This window comes from Marmota marmota, unplaced genomic scaffold, assembly GCF_001458135.2.
Source record: "Marmota marmota marmota unplaced genomic scaffold, marMar, whole genome shotgun sequence".
NCBI lineage: Eukaryota > Metazoa > Chordata > Mammalia > Rodentia > Sciuridae > Marmota > Marmota marmota.
This window is the reverse complement of record NW_026000168.1, coordinates 15,986,361-16,004,814: the sequence shown is the minus strand read 5'-3', so window position 1 is coordinate 16,004,814 and position 18,454 is coordinate 15,986,361. Positions and strand designations below refer to the sequence as shown.

General features: G+C 44.0%; 1 protein-coding gene across 2 annotated transcripts in view; it reads left to right on the top strand.

Moving 5' to 3' along the window:
* Nucleotides 1-835: 835 nt before the first annotated feature.
* Nucleotides 836-18,454, top strand: part of Vgll4 (vestigial like family member 4) — a 135,985-nt gene continuing 118,366 nt past the window's right edge. The window contains exons 1-2 of one of the 2 annotated variants that reach the window (XM_015495027.2): nucleotides 836-1,217; nucleotides 16,593-16,668. In XM_015495027.2, coding sequence (XP_015350513.1) covers nucleotides 16,605-16,668 — 64 coding nt within the window. In that variant the 5' untranslated portion in view covers nucleotides 836-1,217; nucleotides 16,593-16,604. Of the gene's footprint in view, nucleotides 1,218-1,932; nucleotides 2,006-16,592; nucleotides 16,669-18,454 lie in introns of those variants that run through there. The other variant, XM_015495028.2, reaches the window with a different exon arrangement.

The following is an 18,454-nucleotide window of genomic DNA, read 5'->3' as shown; positions in this document are numbered from 1 at the left end:
ATACTATTGATGAACTTAAAGATAAGTCTAAGCAAAAATATTGGGAGGACATGGCACCTTCAATTTGTGAATTTTGAGAGGAACCAGGAAATCCAGGGATGGCTGTGCATGTCACTTAGGCTGTCTCATCTCCAGGGGTCAAATCGGCTAGGTGGATGGGTTGGAGGAAAGTGCCTTTTAACCAGGGCCACAAGATCAGGGCAGATTTTAGTTAAATCATCTCCTCTCACTGTAGTACGGAGCTATTCGTACCTGTCCTACAGACACAGCAAGTTTGGGATCCAATGAGGTAATGTGCTCTGGCTTGACATGATCAGATGAGGTAGCAGATGGGAAAACAGTTTGAAAACTGCAAAGCATTTTTTCTTTCCAGCCCTAAGGTATTTGTTTTAATTGTTCTCATTCCCTCTCACCAAAGCCCTCTCCTGGGAAAGCCCTTATGATAAGGGTTCCTCCTAAACACGGAGGTTTGAGAACGGCCCGGGAGGTTAGCAACGTGAAGCCGCGTAAAGCAAATTAGAGGAAGTCCAGTCACTATTTATTTTATGAAGTTAGCGGCTGAATATGTTAAGCAAATGTTTTCTTAATTGTGGCAGTATGAGAAAAACAATGGGGGGCAAGGGCGGCCTGGGATGGGGGGGATGTCAGGCCTCCCCTCCCCTCCCCGTCACCAGCAAATCTCCAGAGAATGACAGGAAAAAATTAAAGACAGGCCTTTTCTTTTCGTGGTCACATGTCGACGCTGCCGCTGTAATAAGAACCTGCGCCAATTAGAAACGTTCACCTCCTCCTCCCCGCCCCTCCCCGGGCCCATTTCAGAGCAGGCCGGGTCGTGGACTTCAGGAGTTTGCCAAACACAGCAAACACTGGTGTGCGAGCTGCCGAGGGGACTCTTTCTACTCCGACCTCCCTCCTTCGCCACTCGGCTCCCTCCCTTCCACACTGTTTTGATTTACTAGGACTTCCTCCTCTAGGAGAGGGGGCGGGGGACGAGAGACGCCTCTGAGCGCCTGGGTTGAGTGAGTGTGTGTGTGTGTGTGAGTGTGTGAGTGTGTGAGCGCGCGCGGGTGTGTGCGCGCTGTGGAGTGGCGGAGTGTAAAATGCTGTAATGGGAGGAAACCGAGCCGCGTCCGAGCGCCCTGAACCGCAGCGGCTCTTCTGATTCCAGGTGGCACCTGAGCGCAGACTTCCAAAGCAAGTGCGACCTGTACCTTCAGGTACGTGGAGCCGTCTGCCTGTCCCGGCAGTGTGGCTTGGGTGTGGGTGAGTAACGAGAGGCAGAGGCTAGGAGTAGCCCAGGGTGGCGCCCCGTGGAGCGTGGAGCTCGGGAGGCGGGAGGCAGCTGTGCGCGCCGGTGTGCTCGGGTGTGGACGCCGACCCAGGCGCTGCAGGGTTGCTACGCCCTTGGGTTGCAGAGAGTGAGGCTGGGAGCGACACCGGGTCGCAGCAAAAGGCAGCGTGGGTGCCTCAGGTCTGATTCGATTGCGCTCAACTGGGCTGGCTGAGTGGCGGGTAAGGGGCAGCAAGACTAGGGGCCACGGAGTACGACTGGACTGCGGTGCTGTGTCCGCCGGGTGCGGGAACCTATGGGAAGCGTGTGCGAACGTGCCTGGCCCTGAGCGGCAGGAACCTGGGCACGCACCAAATGTTCGTTTGTGTTTGTGCACTGAAGGTGTGTGTTCCCACGGGGAGCACACTGTGTGGGCTGTGCCCACGTGCCCCTATTTGCAAGCGCCTACTCGGAGGGGCCCATGCTGGGAGCACCAGGCCCCCAGCTAATATTCTCCACCCGAGCGCGCCTGCAGTAGCTGGGTAGGTGCGAGCTGACGCCCCGCGCGCGGCGTGCGGGGGAGGGGAACGAGCTTCACGGGCAGCTCGGGGCCCTGGCCCCGCCTCCCCACGGACTCACCTGGGCTCGGCCCCCACCTGCTCGTGGTGGAGGCGTGGCCTGGGCGTGGCCTGGGCGGCCCCAGCGGAAACTCGGGNAGCCTGGAGCCGCCCGGTGGTGAGTGAGCTAGAACCGGGCGGGCCCCGAGCCGGGTGAGGGCTGGCCTGCAGGGGACCTTAGGAGTGGGTTGACCTGGAGCGGGACGGGGATGCCTTCCTTGAGGGGAGGAGGCGGCTTGTCCTCACAGGACGGCGTACGGGGCTAACGTTGGGGATGGAAGCGACTGTGCTTCGGGAGCGGGAGATTCAGCTCGTGGAGGGAGTCCTAGGCACCGGGCCGACGTTTGAGGCCCCGCACCCTGCATCCGCTGGGTCCCGGCCCGCCTCGAGCCAGGGCTGCGGCGCGGGACTGAGGGAAGGGGCAGAAGATGGGTAGCAGGGACCAGGCTCTTTCCTCTTACTACACTTCCCGCCTCTTGCCCCAAACAAAACTGCACACTGTTCCTGCACTGTGTGCAGGCCTCGCCGAAAAGCAAAGGTCTTTTTCTTTTTTTGTTTTCGGTAGTCTCCTTTGATTAATCACACTGAGACATTTACTTGTCTCAGGTTAGGATGACAGTACTTGCTGGGGCTGTTAAGTTAGTCTTTATGCGCTTTACTGGCATGTAGTCATCTGTTTAAGCTAGATGATTAAAAAAATCGGTTTCACTTTGATCATCGGTGCTGTATGTTGCTAGTTGTATTTCCTTCTCTGTGGTTAATGGGAACCAGCAGCCTGGTGCGGGGGTGTGGGGGGAAGTGGAGGCGGCTCTTGCAGTTTTATCTGCGCTGCTTGCCCCTCTACTAACCCACTTTGTAGGGTTTTAGAATCTTTTTCCTAAACCCAAGGCTACCTTGACCAAGAAGGAGACTCATTTGGAACAAAGACAGAATACGATAAACGTCAATTTGCGTGTTAAGATTTGAAGGTCAGTTTTGCGTACCAAACTTTGACTCTTTGCCCTAGTGTTTTAAAGCCCACGGCCTTGAGGCTCATTGTTTCCCACTGCAGCTGAGGAGGAGACTGGCATGACTGCCAGAAGGGTAGAGTAGGAAGTTTGAAAGAGATCTCTTTTTGGGGGGCAGCATTAAGTGGGAACCAGTGGAGTGATTTTTTTTTTTTTTTTAATGATCCTGGAGATGGAACCCAAGGCTTCATGCATGCTAGGCAACACGCTACCACAGGGCCACATCCCCAGCCCCCATGGTGTGGTCATGGGAGAAGTTATTTATTATTTCTAAATCTCCATGTTCTGAATTTAAATAATGGATTTACAAACACTTTCCTTAGAAGTTTCTTATACCCAAGACAGTTTTCTAAGGTCTTTCTTTCTTTTTCCTTTTTTTTTTTTGGTCTTGTGTAGTTCCTCTTGCATCTGGCTGAAAAGTCCCCCACCCCATGGAAATGATGTAAACCCTTTAATTTGTTGTTTCACTTTGGCAAAATTTTAATCCCAGGCCGATTTCCCCTGCCATGCCACTGTTTTTTCACACTTCTGGGCAGCCTGCCTTTGCTTTTCCACTTGGAAGGGAATGCAAACTAATTTTTTTGTTGTTGTTGATCAAAACACAATACAATTAAGAAGACAATTCTGCTATAAATAACCATGGTCTGCATTCAAAAACTGTGAATGTTGTAGTAAAAACAGCTCTAGCTTCTTACTCCAGAGACTTGAGTTCAAGTCCCCTAGCTATATCAGGAAGGTTTTTGGACCAGAAAAAGTTACTCATACTTAACCTTTGCATTTTGTTTACCTCTGTAAGAGGGTGATACTGTCTGTTCCAGAACATCACACAGTTTCAGGAATTACAGGGAATAATGTGCTTTAAAGTATTTTGTGTTAGGTTATTTATAAAAGCCTTTGAAGATTGGAAAGAACTTCATAAACACAGTTGTTGCCACTTCCCTTGACTGACGTAGAGCTATGACTTTAAGATTTTAACAGTCTGTGCAGCTGTAATTAGGAAGCTAAAATCTTCACTTTTAAATGTTCTGTAATGTCAACTTCCTTTTAACTCCTTATTGGAGTTCATATTATATGTTGTTACCTCCTACCTCTGGTGGTGGCTAGACAGATCCAGAGGAAGATGTTACTTTTGTGTCTCTTCTGGATAGCCTTGCTATGCAACTTTTAGTTCACTTAATATTTAGAGTAAAAATAATAAGTAAAAGTCATCTTGCAACTTTGAATGTGACAATATAATATGAACAGTTGCAAGTTGAATGAAGCACAGAAAAACTTAGTAAATTATGACATGGCATGGTGTATTAACATCCAGTCATCTGTTTAATGTCTGAGTGAGAAAAGCTGTTGTAGGTATGAGAACCTGGTGGAGGAGGAAATTGTGTGTGTGTAGAACTTTTGTTAAGATATATTCTAAAGTTAATGAAGTCTCTGTGTGTGGGTTTAATAGAAGAGTAAAGCAAATTAAAGCAAATATTGCTAATCAGCCTCTTACCAATAGGACCCATCTACATTAAAAAAGAGTTGGGTCCAGTGGTGCATGCCTGAAATTCCAGCTATTCAGGAGGCTGAGGCAGGAGAGTTAAAAATTTGAGGCCCGCCTGAGCAATTCAGCCAAGACCCTGTCTCAAAATATAATAGGGATGGGAATGTAATTCATTCTTTGCCTAGCATTTGTGAAGCCTGGGTTCAATCCCTAGTACTGCAAAACAAACAAAAATCTAGGAAACTAAGTTGCCAAATCTTGATGGTACAAACTGCCAAGGTAGAAGAGGAAAGAGAACAGGAGATGTTGAAACCAGGAAAAAAAAAATATCATAGTATCTGGGAAACAGTATAGAATGTACTTTCTGTGTCTCATGCCCCAGGCCTGATAATCAGATACAGCTGATTCATATTTATGAATTTGCCTACTCGAAAAAATGTGTTTGAAACCCCGAAAGCAGTACTTGCAGTGCTTTGTTGGACATTGGGGAGCAAGTATATGGTGAGGAAAAAATTTGAGTTCACTGATGCACGTGTTCCCAGCTGAGGTGGAAAAAAAGCAATATTTTGCCGCCTTCTTCAGCTCTCAAATTACATACATATAAACAAGTGTGCTTTGGGGGACTCCTTAGCACCATCTTATTTTTTGGCATTTTTGTGCTTTATGGTTGGGGATTTTGTTAAAAATTGCCTCCAAATGTGGTGCTGAAGTGCTGTCTAGAGCCAAGAGGGGTTTAATAGTCCTGATAGAGAAAATTCCTGTGGGGTTCAGGCATTAGATAGTTACAAGGCTGTTGTCTGTGGGCTTAGCATTATTGAATCAACAATAGATATTCAGTAAAGAATCTCTGAACAGAAATACAAAGAAAAAAGGTGATAAACTGGGTATGGTGGTGTAGACTGTAATCCTAGCTACTTGGGAGGCCTGAGACAGGAAAATTGCAAGCTTGAGGCCAGCCTGGGCAATTTGTTGGGGCCCTAGACAGGGGCCCAAAATAGAAAAGGGCTGGGGCTGTAGTTCAGTAGTAGAGTATCCCTGGGTTCAATCCCCAGTACAACAAAAAGTCTGAGTAGAGACTCAAAGGAACCTAATTCATGGAAATGATGTAAACGCTTTAATTTGTTGTTTCACTTTGGCAAAATTTTAATCCCAGGCCAATTTCCCCTGCCATGCCACTGTTTTTTCCACACTTCTGGGCAGACTTTATGGAATATAATTACAGTGAATAATGAGAATTAACTGTCTTTGTTGATAGGTTAATTAAAGTTTGTTGAGGGGTGTCCTGGGGATTGACTCGGGGGGCAGTTTACCACCAAGTTACATCTCCAGTCGTTTTTTATTTTTTATTTTGATACAGGATCTCGCTAAATTGCTGAGGGCCTCACTGAATTGCCTAGGCTGACTTGGAATTTGAGGTCCTCCTGCCTCAGCCTCTGGATTGGTTGGGATTACAGGTGTGAGCCACTGCGTTCAGCTGTCACTCTTATTCTTGAGCATAATAGGTCCCTTAGAATATGTGGCCCCTCAGCACTTGTGAATAGGAAATTTAAAGTATCTAAGTAGGATAAATGTAAGAATGAAGCATATCCAGAGTAAGCTACAAATGCCAAAGAATTGTTTATTTCATATGCAATACTCTATAAGACTGAGGTCTTAAAAATGAAAAGGTAGATTTCTAGTAACCTAAATATTGAGAGCAAAGCATAGTTCCTTTTTAATCTGGGCTGACAATAATGTGCAACAATGATGGGGAGTGGTAGTCTGCTCCAGAAGTCTAGACTTGGAGTTGTATTGTTAGCATTAGACATAGCTGTGTCATTGTGGGCCTGCAGTTCAGGGATTTTCCAGGGACACCTCAGGGAGATTGATGAACTAAAGCCAGTAGTAAAAAGTTATGCCAGCATCAGGCAGCCTTGCTTCAGGGTTATGAAATGTGCTGTAAGTTTGGTTTTGCAACTTTAAGCCGCATAGATGGCCCTTGCCTGGCACATGGTCAGCTCTCATAGTCAGTGTACTTGTAGCAAATTAGTAGCAAACTGCATGGAAGTAACTGAGGATCTTGGCCATTGCATGGTGGCACTGCCTGCCAGCTCCTGGTGCTAGTGTCATTGATGACTAAATATCACATCCCTACCTTTCCACAGGGCTGAGGACGCCCAAGGACTGGGTGAAATCGAGCCTGGGGCCACTACATAGCCTCAGAAAACCTCAAGCGATTGAGTTAAGCGTTCATTTGGCCTTCCCATCTAGAATGGTGTCCCTTTATTCAGCCCAAGCCCACTGAGGTCTGGCTCTCTGTTGAGGTGATGAGTGGCCAGAGCTAAGTTGACACCCTGGGGCCTAAGGTTACCTGTTCCTAATATCTAAGGGGCCCTCTGTTGGAGTGTCAGAGATTGATGTCCCCCTAACCTGTCCATCTGCAGAGGCTTTATGGGGAGGGGATATACCTGTACCGAGTTACCAGCTTCTTTCATTTTCTAGGACAACGTGAGGTTCATTGCCAACAGACCTGGCTCTTGTTTGGGGGCTTATGCAGGAGGTTGGCAAGCACCTGAAAGAAGCTTGATTAGGGATTTTAAGCATACACACATATATATTTTTTAATTCTCTGGAAATAACAGAACACGTAGGTATATTATTCATATTTTAAACATTTAGCCTGGTGAATTTTGGGAATGGTTATGAGTAGACGTAAGGAGTTGGGTGTAAGCAGAAGTTGGCTAAGTCCTTGGGGCATTGTCCCTGGTGCTTCAAATTATGGCCACATGGGTCGATTATTCATGCTCAGAACATGCTCTGGTAAGGAAAGCTGAAACAGTCACAGATCTGTCTGTGGACGCTCTTTTCGGTGGTGTGCCCATAGAGTAGTGTGAATAAGGGCTGGCTTCTCTTTAGAAGGTGTCATATGATTTAGAGTTGTGGAATTCCAAGTACCCAGGTGCAGCTTTGAACTGTCATCCAACAACAGGTTTTCTTGAGTGTGACTAAGCAGACATCACCCTTCTTCCTTACACAGAGCCTGTCCTCGGAGCCTGAATTCTTTGAGCTTTGACTTGATTCTGCCTTTGCTGCAGCCCCAGGGATCCTGAGGGCTCTGACATTTGTGGTCAGTGGTGTGGTCATTCATCCTCATCTCTCCATCAGCTACTTTTCTTTCCTGCTTTGGTTACTATTGCTGTGGCCCCATGCCTGCCTGTAATTAAATGAAAAAAAAAATATGGCAGGGTTATCATGTTCCAGAGAAGAGAGAGCTTGTTTCCCCTGTGCCCACTGTAGAAGCCTTCACGTTATTGCTTGATATACATCTCAAGGTACAGGGAATAGCACAGGTCTGGAAGTCTTGGTAACTGAGGGAAGGTTTTCTTAGATAACTTCAAAAAATTGCACTTGTTTCCAAAAACTGTACATGATTCAAACTAATCATGCTGATTTTTACTTAAAAACAGTAATAAAAAGTAGAGCTGGGTGCATTGGCGCACACCTGTAATCCCAGCGATTTGGGAAGCTGAAGCAGGATTGCAAGTTCTAAGCCAGCCTCAGCAACTTAGTGAGACCCTGCCTCAAAATAAAAAAAACCAAAAAGGACTGAGAATGTGGCTCAGTGGTTTAAGTGCCCTGGGTTCAATCCCCAGTACCAATAAGGGGGGGGGAGTAAAGGTGGGGGAGAGAAGGGTAAGGAAATGTTAACCAGTGGGTACTCAGTTACCATTAGCTGGGAGCAGGAAATTCTGATTTTCACAGTAGGGTGAACTTAGGTAACAATAATGTACTATATATTTCAAAAAATTAGATGAAAGGATTTTGGATGTTTTCATGATAAAGAAATGAAAAAATGAGAGAGATAAATTTACCCTCATTTAAACATTGCACAGTTTTATATCAGAACATCAAATGGTGCACCATAGATTTGTTCAGTTTTTATGGTTTTATGTACCGATGAAAATGTATTTAAAATAAAAATCTGAAAACAAGGTGTAGGAAGAATAGCATTGTATTGTGGGTCAGAGGCTTAAATTCTAGTCTTAGCTTCTTGAGGAAGTCACTTATGTTCTTGGCACCTTGGTTTTTCATCTGGAGCACAATAAGAACAGTGTTCTTTGTCCATTTGGTCTAACTCACAGCTTGTGAGAATCCAGTGAGGTCAGTTATGTGTGTTTTGAAAAAGTACGCGCTACACATGTGTGTGGTGTTGGTAGAGGTAGGGTGACAGATCTGTGTCTTACCTTGATTTATAACACAGCTTAAATTGTGTCATTTAATCCGCAGGACAGGTTTGTGATGGTAGGAGGGTTAGGCAGTGTTGTTATTATTTACTTTAAGGAACCTAAGACCAAGAGAGGTTCAGTTTCCATACAGCTAATGTCAGACATCAACCCCAAAACCTGGAATGAAATAGGCATTCGGTGGTTAATTGTTGATTGAGTAGGTGAAAGTATTATAGTGGGGCTCACAGAGGATTTCTGATGCGGCATCCTGGCTATATTTATTTAACAGATGGTAAAGCGTGAGAAGAGAAATAACAGATGAGACATTTTTAGCAAGAAGAGCAGAGAGGACTGAGAATGTGGCTCAATGGTTTAAGTGCCCTGGGTTCAATCCCCAGTACCAACAAAGGTGGGGGAGAGTACATAAAACCATGAGAGTTGCATGTGAATAGGAAGAATGTCACGGGAAGTTGGTGGAATATCATTTGGACACACTTTGGGGAAGAAATGGGAGGATGTTAAAGCTACAAGAGCCATGCTCGCCTGTGACCACCAAAATCTGGTGACAGTTTGGTCTTTGTTTTCATTTTAGTTACCTTCTCGCTGAGGCTGTTGGCCAACCAAATCCACCACGGTGTGGTCCACATTGGGTGTTAGTTGCTCAGGGGCAAGGATTTTGCTTTTGTTTATCTGTAATATCTAAACAGAGTGTTTAATAGAAATAGAAGCTATTTAGTGGAGGCCTCAATTCTTGTCAGCCAAAAGGGCCATTCACCCTGTTTCATGGTATGATGGTTTATACCATTGAAGGTATTAGCCCAAGGGCAAGTTGGGTCGCCCAAGGAGTGTCCTGATGGGGAGGGGAATGGAGTCTGGACTGGTGATGTAGCAGGGCCACCAGGAATTAGGGCTGTTTAATAGCATGCTTCTGGAAGTTGGAGAGACCATCAGGTGACTCAGAAGAGCGATTGATACCATTGTGTTTCTTACATTTGGCCAAGTGACAGTGGGACAGGAACATCTGGTAGTTTGAGTGGAATTCCTCCCATCCCCTCCTCCACTGGTGTCCAACTCTAGCCAGAGAAGTTGCTTTATATTCTCACACTCCTTGCTGAATTAGCACAGCAAGTGGCCGCTGTTACTGGGGACCCACGGCCCGAGGCATGCCTACTGCTGTAACTTCCATCTTAGAAATCTTTATTTTATTTATTTATTTATTTATTTTTTTTGAGAGAGAGAATTTTAATATTTATTTTTTAGTTTTTGGCAGACACAACATCTTTGTTTGTACGTGGTGCTGAGGATCGAACCCGGGCCGCACGCACGCCAGGCAAGCGCGCTACCGCTTGAGCCACATCCCCAGCCCCATCTTAGAAATCTTTGTGGAAAACTTCCATCATGTATATTGAAATTCTGTTCTGTTGCTTGAAAAAATATAATCTAACGCACTCCATAATTTTTGTTTTAAGACAGGCACTCTTATCCCCTCATTGACCAAAATGGCCATAGTTCTTTATAGAACACCAAAGTAATGGTGTACAAATTTATAGCTAACCTTAGTATTAGTGCTGACTACATATAAATTTTAGTAGCTTTAGAATTGCTACCTCTTCTTCCCTAAGTCTCAACCTTAAGCTTTTGGAGGAGCATATTATCTGGGGGATCAGACAGTCTTAGTGGGCTGGTAAGTCAAAATGTATGACCTTTGCCTAAGTACACACGGTAGACAGTGCATGTTGTATTCATGGTGAGTTATGATCGTGTTTGAATAAAGGTGAACCCAGAAATGGGTTTGCAGTACAGAGGAGCACTGCCACTGGGCACTTCCTGTCTTTTTCTAGAATCATGTTTGTTTCTCTTTCATACTGTTATATTCTTGGTGTTCACAAGTCAAGGTATCCTATTTTTGGTTATCGCTAAATTATAACAAAAAACAGCACAGAGGGCTGGTGGGGTTGTAGCTCGGTGGTAGAGTGTTTGCCTTGCATGTGTGAGGCACTGGGTTCGATACTCAGCACCGCATGAAAATAAACAAATAAAGGCATGCTGTCCATCTACAACTACCAAAAAAAAAAAAAAACAAACCACATAAAGAAAATGATGTTATTGGGATATCCTTAGGTCTACCTTGCAGACACTGCATAATCTTTTGCAAAAGGTCAAGGATAATTTGTGGTTCGTGAAGGATGTAATAAACCAGACATGTCACATTGCTCCTGTGCTTGAACCAGTCAGACCGTTGAAGGGCTTTTCACCACTTTAGTAAAACTTCAGTATTATTGTACCCTTCTTACACTCTTCTATCTTCTTGGCTGATACCTGTTATAGTTTAGATATTAGATGTCCCCCAAAAGTTCATGTGTGAGACAAGGCAAGAACATTCAGAAGTGAAATGATTGGGTTCTGAGTGCCTTAACACAGTGAGTAGATTAATCCCCTGATGGGGATTAACTGAGTGGTAACCAAAGACAGGTAGGGTGTGCCTTTGGATTATGTATATATTTTTAAAATATTTTTTTAGTTGTTGATAGACATTTATTTATTTATATGCGGAGCTTAGAATTGAACACACTGCCTCACACATGCCAGGCAAGTATGCTACTGCTGAGCCCCAGCCCCAGCCCGGGTTATATATGTTGTATCTGGTGAGTAGAGTCTGTCTCTCTGTTTCCTGGTCATCCTGTGAGCCGCTTTCTTCCACCACTCTTCACCATCACATTCTGCCTCACCTTGAGCCCCAGGGAATGGAGCTGGCTGGGTGTGGACTGCGACCTCTAAAACTGTGAGCCCTTAAATAAACTTTTTCTCCCCTAAAGTTGTTCTTATTAGGTCTTTCGGTCACAGCGGTGAAAAAGCTGACTAAAACAATACCTCTTATCGTTTTGGGTCTTCCCCTGCATTCATCTCTTCAGGGAAATCTTTCCAGACTTCTGTATCTGCAGCAGTGGTCAATGCCTCGTGTTTTTTTCCAATACATTTATCGTCATTTGCAATCTGTTTAACATACTAGGTGTATATTTTTGTTTCAACAAAAGTTATTTTAATACCTAGAAAGTCTCCTCACTTCTTAGAGCACTCTGAGAGAGCAGGTAGGGATTTCCCCATTTTACACATGACAAAACGGACACACAGAGGTAAAGTCACTTCCCAAAGTCATACAGTTAGGAAGTAGCTAAGCCCAATGTCAAACAGGTGTCCATAGATAACACTCTTAAATAAATAGCCGTGATGCTGATTGGCTTCTCAATGTAGTGTGACCCTCCATCAAATGCTGCAGGCATAGTGCCCCACCACGCCCACATTGTCAATATATTTTATTGAGCTGTGAATATTGTACATCATGTAAAACTCAGAAGACCTTTTTTGTAAAATTGCTGTTATCTTCCACCTGTATTTGCTTAGTACTTTTGTGGCTAGATAATGCCTGGTCCCTGACCTTTACCTCCCACCTGTGTTATTGGACCAGCTACTGCCCTTATCTCATACCTGCTTCCTACAGAAGCCTCTAGTAACTCCTCAGTTTACCCCTTCAGGTCAGACCTTCCTAGGCAGAACTTCTAAACCAAAGAAGTAGCATTAATTTCCTGTCACGGGTAGGCTCAGGACCTGAGGGTAAGTGTACCACCTGCCTGGCCAGCCTCCAGCTCTTGCCCACGTTCACCCACTGTCACACTCACCCAGACTCGGCTTCTCACACTTCCTCACTTAGGTGCTCAGTTCTAACCAGATGGGGCTCAGGCTGCCTGTCCCAGGTGCTCATTCCTATCTCTCTGCCTTTCCTCAGACCGTTGACCCAGTGTGACTGTCCTGTGGATAAGACAGGGTCCTTGCAACCCAGAAATACATGGAGGACAGACAGTGTCATTCTGGAGGAGGGAAGCTGGGGACGGAAACCTGTGAAATGGCTTTTTGGAACATACTCCCCCTTACCCCCCCAGCCCTAGACAAATGAAAACTAGATGTTCATAAGGGCAGCACTTTGGCTAACATTGATCTCTCCTTTATCACAAAATACACACTTTAGTTTTAAATTATACTTTGTCTTTTATTGTATCTTTCATTTTGTCTTATTTTTTGTGGTCTTGGGGATTGAACGCTTGTCTTGATGCTAGGCAAGTACTTTACCACTGAGCCACACCCCCTGTCCCTATTATTGTCTTTTAAAATATGCCTATCGGGCTGGAGATGTGGCCCAAGCGGTAGCACGCTCGCCTGGCATGCGTGCGGCCCGGGTTCGATCCTCAGCACCACATAGAAACAAAGATGTTGTGTCTGCCGAAAACTAAAAAATAAATATTAAAATTCTCTCTCTCTCTCTCTCTCTCTCTTTCTCTCTTTAGTTTCATGAAGAAGATCATCATATCTTGAAATCAGGGATCATATCTTCTATTTCTCTCTTTAAAAAGAAATTTTTTTTTATATTGGTACTGAGGACTTAACCCAAGGGTGCTCTACCATTAAGCCACATCCCTAGCACTTTTTTTTTTTTCTTTTTTTTTTTTTAACTTTGAGATAAGGCCTTACTAAGTTGCCAAGGCTGGCTTCAAACTTATGGTCCTCCTGCTCCAGCCTCCCAAGTCTCTGGGATTATAGTTGTGGGCCACCATGCCTGGCATACCTTTTTTTTTAAAACCTTTCCCACACAATTTTCTGAATCCAGAATTAATTGGAAAATTAAAAACTGGTATGCTTCATAGATAAGTAGATGGCAGGTATCTTGAGGATGAACCTTAAATAACTAACCTCTTACCTACCTACTTTGAATGTAAGTTGCTTGAGGGTTTAGATTTCAGAGTATCTGAGTAAACTTAAATATCTGATCTCTTATGCCAGAATTCTAGGTCTACTTCTTTGTATCATTTGATGCATTTATGGTTGGATATTTTGCTTTGGTGTATAATTTTGCCTCATTTAAGGCATATGTTAGTATATATGTCCATTTGGGTTTAGAATTTTGAAAGCATTATTCTTTGACTTGAGGGAGAATTATTTAAGAAACTGTGAGCCAGGTGTGGTGGTACATGCCTGTAATCCCAGAGGCTTGGGAGGCTGAGGCAGGAGGATTGTGAGTTCAAAGCCAGCCTTAGCAAAAGCGAGGTGCTAAGCAACTGAGTGAGATCCTGTCTCTAAATAAAGTATAAAATAGGGCTGGGGGTGTGGCTCAGTGGTTGAGTGTCCATGAGTTCAGTCCCTGGTCCCCCCGCTCCCCATACGAAGTTGTGGACTTCAATATTGTGGAATAGAATGCTTATCAGTAATTCTTTGCTCAGAATCACAAGACCCCTCCCCCCACAACACCCTGGCACTGGGGACTGAATCCAGGGTTGCTTTACCACTGCGCTACACCCCCAGCCCCTTTTATTTTGAGATAGGGCCAGGCAACTTAGTGATACTCCTGCCTCAGCCTCCTGAGTTGCTGGGATTACAGGTCCATTCCGTCTTCTCTGACATCCCTCTCCCGTGGGAAACCTGCCAAGAGCCATCAGTTATTTCTCCTCTGCAGTTTTCTTTCATTCATTCTCCCCGTTAAGTACTCATCGCCTCCTGCATGCCTGCTTTTATAGCTTGCTTTTTGTATCCAACCACCTGCTTTTAGCTTCTCGGGCTCTGCTCAGTTCTGTGTAGTGCTTTCAGAACAATTTGCATAGACTGTGTCATTAAGTTATTTGTCTGCTCAGAGATTTCATTAGATCCTTCACACCTATAAAATCAAAGCCAAATTCCATCAATACCTGCTGTCCTTCCCCAATGTGGTCCCAGTCTAAATTCCCACCCTTGTCTCTTATTTCCCATCCTCACAGTGCTGTGCACATGGTCTGAAGATCATTTTGTACAATATTTTTTGTGCACCTTCATTTGGCTGTGACCCATCACATGATTATCAGGTGTGGAGATTTGCACAGGTGGCATTATGTTGGTGCTCAAAAGATATCAGTTGGGAGCATTTTGGATTTTAGATTGGGGATGTCACCCTGTACTTCTGTATTCATTCTTCAGAGGCTGAGCTGTGGTTCCCTTTCTTCTGCGAAGCCTTTCAGAATTCATCTGTATTTCTCTAGGACTTTGTTTGCAGTCCTGTTTTGGCCCTTGGCACATTTTGCCGCAGCCTAATATTGCCTTAAGTGTTCCCCAAGAGATACTTTAGGTTCAAAGAAGGGCCAGTGAAACTGAGTGATTCTGTGTACATAAAGCTACCAGCTTCACTGCCTTTGTCTCCCGCACAGGGCACATGCAGGAAAATATGCTGTTTAACTTGATTTGCTGCAGGGTTCCCCAAATTTACCATAGGAAAACATTTTTATTCTTACCAAATATAAGCATGCAGTACAAAATGCTTTGAAAAAACACAGCCATGAATCACGTTTCTTACATACTACCTGCTCTGCAGATGGAACATTCTTTGAAGGCAACTGGGCTTTGTTTGTTTGTCCTTCCTTTAGGTAGTCCATGTTTATTGAATGAGGTCACACGGCAAGATGAAGGATTGGTGTTTCTTTGAAGGCCTCAAGTATGAAGATTATATAGAAAAGCAGGGTGTCACATGCTGTAACCTGTCCTGACATAGTAGATAGTCAGGATATGTTGAAAATACTGAGTAAATGCTTTGCATTTTCAAAGGGTACAGTAAAGAATGGCTTTTCCTCAGTTGTTGAATTAATAGGATGTGTATGTTTCCTTAATAACCGTGTGTTTAAATAATCTGGAAAAGGGAAGCTAGGCAAAAGCAATCTAGTTTTCTAGGGGTTTCCTCCACCTTGAACTCTTATGCAGTTTTTGCTTTCTAGATAACGGCATCTCCAACCCTTCTAATGTTTTATTTTGAGGCAAGGTCTGTATGCTAAGTGGCTGAGGCTGGCTTTGAACTTGAAATCCTCCTGCCTCAGCTTCTGGAGCCACTGGGATTACAGATATGTGCCACCATGCCTAGCAGGAAGCAGAGTTAAATATAAAAATCCAGTCTTATTAAAAAAAACGTAGTGCTGTGGGCTGGGGGTGTAACTCAGTGGTAGACTGCTTGCCTAGCATGCAAGACAAGGATTCCACTGAGGGCCTGGGCTCAACCCACAGCACTGCAGAGAAACATAAAATCCGTGGTGCTACATAAATTGATAGGCATTGATGATAGTACAATATGTACTATAAATTGTAACATTTAAAATTAAACATTCCTGGGCTGGAGACATAGCTCTGAAGTAGAGTGCTTGCCTAGATTGCACAAGGCCCTGGGTTCCGTCTCTAACATCATGAGGAAAAATAAAAATCCTAATAGATTTAAGTCCATTTAATTAGCCAGTGGGATTCTCACACCACTTTTCAGGAACATGCTGCAGATGTGAAGCGACACCTGCGTGGTCATGCAGGCGCCCTGGTTACTGCCCCAAGAGGGTCTACAGTAGCCCCTCAGCTAGGGAGGTGAGAGAACAAGATGGTTCAATCTTAGTCGTTTCTGGGAAACTAATAAACCAACAACTACCGCTGCTAACCATCACCACCACCTCAAAAATCACAGGCCGGCAGTAATGCTGTGTTCACAGAGAGCCTTTGTTCTGAAAGCTATTTATTGTTGGTTATGTCTGTACAGACACGTTACACACGTGCATAAACATTTATAAGACAAATAACATGGGCATGAATGTTCACAATATTCCTCTTTTTAGTACTCACATGAGCTGCTTCCTGGAGTTGGCAAACTTGAGCTTGGTAGATAGCATGGAATTCAACCCTTTTCTCTGTTCCTGAACCGGACCTTTGTGTTTCTTCAGATGAAAGGATTTCATCCTTGGAACAGTGATTTGTATTTACTGGAGGAACTGTTCTTTATTGATTGCTAGAGTTTTATTTATTTTTTCCTATTCTGTTGATGGGGATAGAACCCAGGGCCTCATTCATGCTAAGTACATTCTCTGAGCTACACTTCCAGTCCTGCTAACTACTAGAATTCTAAAAGTCTTTTGGGTTCTGTTTAAATTCCTTATTTCCCCCCACCTCACCTCTCTATTTTCCTTTTAGGCTCAACCAGGAATGGAGACACCGTTGGATGTGTTGTCCAGGGCAGCATCTCTGGTCCATGCTGATGATGAAAAACGTAAGTCAGGAATCTTTTTTTCCCCCTTAAAAATCTATTTCAAGTATTTTTTACCCATGCTTCTTGTCTCTTGCGTCATATTGAAATGATGTGCTTCTCCATGTGGCTTTGTGACTATATGCTGTTGATTTTGGTTGTTTTCCTCAGTATACCAGCTTGGCATCCTTATTTTTATTTGCAAGTATCAGAACGTTTTTTTTTTTTTTTTTCTCTCGTGGGGACTAGAACTCAGGGCTCACATGTGCTAAGCAAGTGCTCTACCACTGAGCTACAGGTCAAGTATTCTTTTTTTTTTTTTTTGGTACCAAGATTGAACCTAAGGGAACTCAACCACTGAGCCTTGTCCCTAGGCCTTTTAATATTTATTTAGAGACAGAAGTCTTGCTAAGTTGCTCACTTAGTTGCTGAAGCTGGCTTTGAACTTGCCATCCTCCTGCCTCAGCCTCCCAAACCGCTGATATTATAGATGTGCTCCACTGTGTCTGGCTAAGAAACTTTTCTTCTTCTTCTTCTTCTTTTTTTTTTTTGCCATACTGGGGATTGGACCCAGGTCCTGTGTATGGTGGGCAAGCACTCTGCACTGAGCCCAAGCCGCATCTCCAGACTTAAGCACTAAAATATTAAGAACAAAACCCCAAAAACTCAAGGTTGAACTGCTACATATTATACAGTCTCAAAGATGAGCTACTTTCTAGTTGGGTTGTTAACAGACTAGCAGGCTGTGAAGAACATGTGCTTGAAATGTTAGACTTCCCTGTTACTGGCTGTTAGACTTGCTTTCTACGCCCCAGTTTCCTCAGTAGTAATGTGAAATAATAATACATGCTTACAAAGGGTTGTGAGATCAAATGAGCTGTTGTGTGTACGGTACCAGCCTTAGCTTTTAGGTTTCTCTCCCCACTCCTTGTTGATCTTCTGATGGAATTTTTTTTTAAGTCTTCAATATTATTGATGTGTCTCCCCCCCAATCCCCCATTATCACTGGTCACACAAGATTGTCATTGGAGTAATAACTGGCTGAAGTAGTCATTAAGGATTTTTTTCTAGCCTCTTATATAATTCACATCTAGTTAGCCTTTGATTGTTGGGAGGCTGTAACTGCCTCTTGGTGAGGTATAATTATCCCTTACTCAAGAAATTGAAGCCCATGGATGTAAGTGTCATTCCCAGGGACACTGAGCTAGGGAGAGGTGGCTGAAGGCCATTATCTATCTCAGCAACAAAAAACCCTCTTTATGCCTCTGAGGTCACAATACATGTGACTGACTTGGATAGTTCTTTACAGACTTTGTTGAACATTAACATGCTTAATTTAGAAGTTTGGAGAGTATTTTGTCCAAATGTAGTTAGGGTCTGTGAAGCAAGATACTGTTTATGTAAGTGAAAGATAGAAATAATGACCTCAGGGTGTCTGTTGGTATAAAACCTTGAGTGTGGGGAGTAAAAACTTTCTTCTCTCCCCCCTTTCTTTTCCTTTTCAGTTTCCTCTCCTGAAGTTCAGCTTCAGGATCACTTTGTTTCAATCCTATGAATGATTTTTTTTATTTTTATTTTTTTTTGTACTGGGAATTGATCCCAAAGATCCTTTACCACTGAGCTTTACCACATTCCCAACTCTTTGTTTTTTTATTTTGAAATGGGACCTTGCTAAGTTAATGAGGGCCTCGGTGAATTGATGAGGTTAGCCTCAAACTTGCCATCTTCCTACCTCAGCCTCCTGAGTTGCTGGGATTATAGGCATTGTTCCATTGCACATAGCCTGTAAATGATGATTGAAATATATATA